Source organism: Oratosquilla oratoria, chromosome 32, assembly GCF_046742065.1.
Source record: "Oratosquilla oratoria isolate Oo_2021 chromosome 32, ASM4674206v1, whole genome shotgun sequence".
Lineage (NCBI taxonomy): Eukaryota > Metazoa > Arthropoda > Malacostraca > Stomatopoda > Squillidae > Oratosquilla > Oratosquilla oratoria.
In genome coordinates, this window is record NC_134808.1 from 1,311,588 (window position 1) to 1,316,587 (window position 5,000).

A 5,000-nucleotide genomic window follows, 5' to 3' on the forward strand; every position below is an offset into this window, starting at 1 on the left:
GAGGGGTGCAACACACTGTGGCATGGAGCAGTGCCAGCTCTACTAGATGAAGACTAGAACAGCAAGCTCAGTATATGTACTCTACTTGTCAGAGGACTTTGGTGAGCTTAGTGTGATAGCAAGATGGGTGACACATCTAGGGCGAACCAGGCATGTAAATGGCAATCGGCCAGTCGCCGTAGAAAAGGATTGGAGCCCTTACTATGTATTTATCCAAGATTAACTATGCAGCAAAACCAGAGTAAATGAAGTGAACAGCGTAAATGGGGGTCTTTTTCCAGAGAGGAGGGAGATTACCTCGCTCGGTCGGGAACCTAGTGTACAGCAGGCGGTTTCTGATAGCTATCCGGCGACTGTTGTCACCAAAGAAAAGTTGAGAATGGCTACGTGGAATGTCCGAACATTACACCAAGCGGGGAAATATTATGGGGTATGGAGAGAAATGAACAGAATGAAAATAGATGTTAAGGGGCTTAGTGAGGTTAGGTGGCCAGGAGTGGGAGAGGTGAAAAATGAGCATGGAGTATTTCTATATTCTGAAGGAGAAGGAGCAAAAAAAGGGGTAGGAATAATGATGAACAAAAAAGTTGCTGATACTATGAAGGGATTATGGGCAGTGTCAGGTAAAACTCAGGGAAAAACTTTTTGACATATGTTTAATACAGATGTATGCTCCCACGGCAGAAGCAGAGGAAAGGATAGTAGATGATTTCTATGACAAGTTAGATCAAGCAATGGAACAATGTGGAAATCAAGAGGTTAAGATAGTTATGGGTGATGTGAATGCAAAAGTGGGTTCAGGTGGAGAAGAAGAGGTTGTGGGGCCATTTGGGTTAGGAGAGAGAAATTAATTTGAAATTAATTTGAGGTAATCAGATTTTGGTACTGGGATTACCTCAAATTAATTTCAATGTGTGTTAAATATGGATATTTTGTTTTTAACAACGCTGAGTTTAAACAAACAAAAGGCTTCGCAATGGGAAGCCCACTTTCGGCTATTCTTGCTTGTTTGTTTATGGGGGTGTTGGAAAATGATTAATATATTAACATCATGGGTAGAGGTACCACTTGGCTGAGATACGTGGATGATATACTCGTAATAACACCAAAAGACACCAACATTGAAAACAAAATGAGAAGGCTTAACGCAGTTCATGAAGACATCCAATTCACAGTTGAAAAAGAGAAAGACTGCAAACTCCCCTTTTTAGATACACTAATACACAGAGGCTCTAATCATCTTAGGTTTTCAGTGTACAGAAAGCCTACTAATAAAGACGACTTTGTTCACTTTTTCTCAGCCCACAGTAAACGAACTAAAACTGGTGTCCTTATAGGCTTCTTTCTTCGAGCCTACCGTATATGCAGCAGTGAACTCCTTGAAGACGAGTTGTCTTTTATCAGAAAAACTTTTAAAGAATTAAAATATCCAGGCGGCCTGATAACCAAAACAGAAGGCAAAGCTAGAAAAATCCACGATAAATCGAACGCCCAAACCAGCGGACCAAATGACCAAGCGTCCGGATCAAATGACCGTACAGTAACAAAAAACCTAGTCACACCGCATTTCATTACTGTACCTAATTCTGATAAAACCGATATTATTGATAGATATTTACTGAAAGGTGGCATAAACATCGCCAAGGTATCATGCAATAAAATAGGTAAAATGTTTAAAAAAACACACTAATGACAACAACGACCTCAGTGTGATCTACCGCATTCCATGTAGTGGCTGCCCCTCGGCTTACATCGGTGAATCAGGTCGAGGAATCGAGAAGAGGATAAACGAACATAGGAATGATTTAAAAGCACACAGAACGTCCAACTCCCTGGTCCGCCACCTCGAAATATGCAACAACCTTCCCAAATGAAGTAAAGTTGAAATTTTTCACAAAGGATTACAAAAGAAGATGAGAAAGACAGTTGAAGCTGCACATATAAATGTCCAAGAAAATAATAACGACAGAGAAGGATTTATATGCCTATCTAAAGCAGCCAGTCTCTTAATAAATAATGCACTAGAAAAAACCTGACACTCGAAGCTTCACAAGTTCCCCCACTACGGGTATAAATGTTGTGACCAAGATGTTCTGTAACAAGTTCTCTGAGGAAGGTTATAATAACCGAAACGTAAGAACAATAAATGTATTCTTAGCCCATCTTCGTTTACCCTTCCCCACCTATCACTCTCTCATATATATGTATATATATATATATATATAATAAACTAAAATGAAAAATATATAAAATAATAATGGTAATCGCATAGAATTCACTCCTTAAAACGGAAGATTGGATTGTCTTAAAGAATGTAAACAATAAAATTTGCAGTATATCCTCTCTATCAAGGACTTCCATGCCTTTCATGATTCTGTAGATGGTCAGCAGGTTACGTTTTCTCTTCTTTGTTCCAGAGTCGGTAAATTCAGTTTTGATAATCTCTCCTCGTATGACAGGTTTGAAAGTGTTGGTGCCATCTCTGTAGTTGATCTTTGGATTCTTTCAAACTTCTTTATATTCTTTTTGGTACTGAGTGACCATATTGTCGCAGCATACTCCAGTCTAGGCCTTATTACTGTGACTAGTATTTTTTAGTCCATTTCTTCGTCCAAATAAGTAAAAGACACCTTTATTGATCTCAGCAAGTTGTAGAATTCTACAACATTGAACTGTTAGTCACCCACCGCCAGTCTTTGGCTTTGCCTGGTGATCCTTTCGGAGTTACAGATCGTGTGGTTCATAGAATTGATCTTCAGCCAGGTGCTCGTCCTATTTACGTTCCCTCTTACAGGTTGCCTCACTCTCGTCGGCTTATAGCACAGTCCTTGGTTGACGACATGTTACGTGAAGGCGTTGTACAAGAGTCTCACTCAGGAAGTCGCCACTCTTCCTGGTGCCTAAGACAGACGGATCTTTTCGTCCTGTCATTGATTATAGACGAGTTAACGAGGTCACTATTCCAGACCATTACCCTTTGCCCGTATTGAGTGACCTTAACCAGTCCATTGGAACTGGTGATACGGTGTTCACCACCCTAGATTTAAAGGCGGGCTTTGGGCAGATTCCCTTGGAGGAGAAGTCTTGTAATATCACGGCCTTATCGACTACCAATGGACATTATGATTGGCTTCGTTGACCCATGAGGTTGCGGAATACTCCTTTGACTTGCCAGCACTTGATTAACTCCATTTTTCATGGCCTAGTAGGCAACGGATTTTTTTTTTACCTGGTTGATTTAGTCTTAGTTTCCAAGGATGTGGAGAGCCACTTCACTAAGTTGTCCATAGTCTTACAACGTTTTGCTGATGTTGGATTGAAACTCAATTTACCCAAGTATTCTTTTCTTAAGTCTAGCATACAATTCCTAGGTCATTTTGTAGACAAACATGGTATTCACACTAATGACGGTGAGGTCAAGGTGGTTAGGGACTTCCCTACACCTAGATCAGCTGAGCATGTCCGTTTCTTCCTTGGGAGAGCAGGGTACTATCGTGCGTTTCTTAAGAATTTTGTTTCAATTGCCTCCCCTCTAACACGTCTCCTCATGAAGGACACTTCCTTCCAGTGGTGTGATATTCATCAGAAAAGCTTTGATTTTTTTAAGCTTGCACTTACTGAAGCTCCTGTGTTGGTATTCCCAGACTATAGTTTTTCCTTCACTATTTGTACAGATGCTTCTGGTGATATTAGAGATGTACTTATGCAGCAAGTAGACGGATGTAAACCCCATGTTTTGCATATTCTAGTCGCATTCTTAACAAACCTGAGTCTCGTTACTCTTTTACTCATTTGGCTTTAAAGCATTCTAGTGATATAATTTTTGGATATCCTATTACAGTCTACACGGACCACACTGCTGTACCACAGCTTTACAAGGGCAATAATCTTTCCGGCCGCCTAACCAGATGGTTTCTCACGATTGAGGAATTTAACCCAACCCTTAAGCATATTTGAGGGTGTGCGAATAATGTTGCTGATGTACTTTCAAGTAATATACCTGTAACTGCAGCTACAGTGATTGATATTTTCTCTCTGAAGGATCTGGCCATTTATGCTTTGGAGTCTGGTGATGATACCACCTTACCAAATTTACCTGTTCCCCTGTCCCAATTTTCCTTGTAGGACAAGGTCCTTACTCGTAATGTGGAAGTGTTTGAGCAGGATGTGGCACAGCTAGTGATCCCTGAGCCTCTAGTTCCTGTTGTTCTGTCCCTTTCTCATGATGCCCCTTAGGCTGGTCACACAGGTCGTGACAAAACTCTGGCTATGACACGTAAGAAATATGATTGAAAAAAAAAAAATGCGACTGGACATTACCTCTCACGTAGCCCAGTGTAGCTCTTGTGCCCATAACAAAGTTTCTACGCACACTGCTCCCATCTTTGAGTACCCTACTCCTTCTCGCCCTTTTCAGACTATGGCTATATAGTTTTTACAACTGCCTCGTAGTACTCAAGGTTTTGTCTATGTCCTTGTGTGCGTTGACCACTTTAGCCGTTTTGTTATACTGGCTCCCTTACGTAAAAAGTCTGCTCCAGTAGTAGCCCATCCTTTAGTTTCTTATGTTTTTTTGTCCACACACTATTCCTTTGGTGCTTCTTAGTACAATGGGTCTGAATTTAGAAATGAGGTTTTAGCGAGTATTTGTGAGCGTTACGGCATCACGTAGACATTTGTGACTACTTACCATTCTGCGTCCAATGGTTTTGTAGATAGGACGAATAGGAATATTTCGTATATACTCAGGCACGTTGCTAGTAGTCTTCATGAATCTTGGAAGGATTGGCTTCCCCATATCATTGCTTGTATTAACAGCACCATTAATGTCTTTCCAGGAAAGACGCTTCATTACGTCATCTATGGAGTAGAAAAATGGCTCCCTTATGATGTGCTTGACAGTACTGCTCGTCCCCTCTAAAATTTTGACGGCTATAGTCAACTTCAATATCAAACATTACATAACATTTATGGTTCTGTACAAGAAAACTTTTAATTCT

General features: G+C 40.6%; 1 protein-coding gene across 1 annotated transcript in view; it reads left to right on the forward strand.

The window, feature by feature from the left end:
* LOC143041778 (uncharacterized) overlaps window positions 1–3,957 on the forward strand; it is a 19,831-nt gene extending 15,874 nt beyond the window's left edge. Inside the window, exons 2-3 of the mRNA XM_076213828.1 lie at window positions 3,243–3,722; window positions 3,842–3,957. Coding sequence (XP_076069943.1) covers window positions 3,243–3,722; window positions 3,842–3,957 — 596 coding nt within the window. The remainder of the gene's footprint in view (window positions 1–3,242; window positions 3,723–3,841) is intronic.
* Window positions 3,958–5,000: the final 1,043 nt, after the last annotated feature.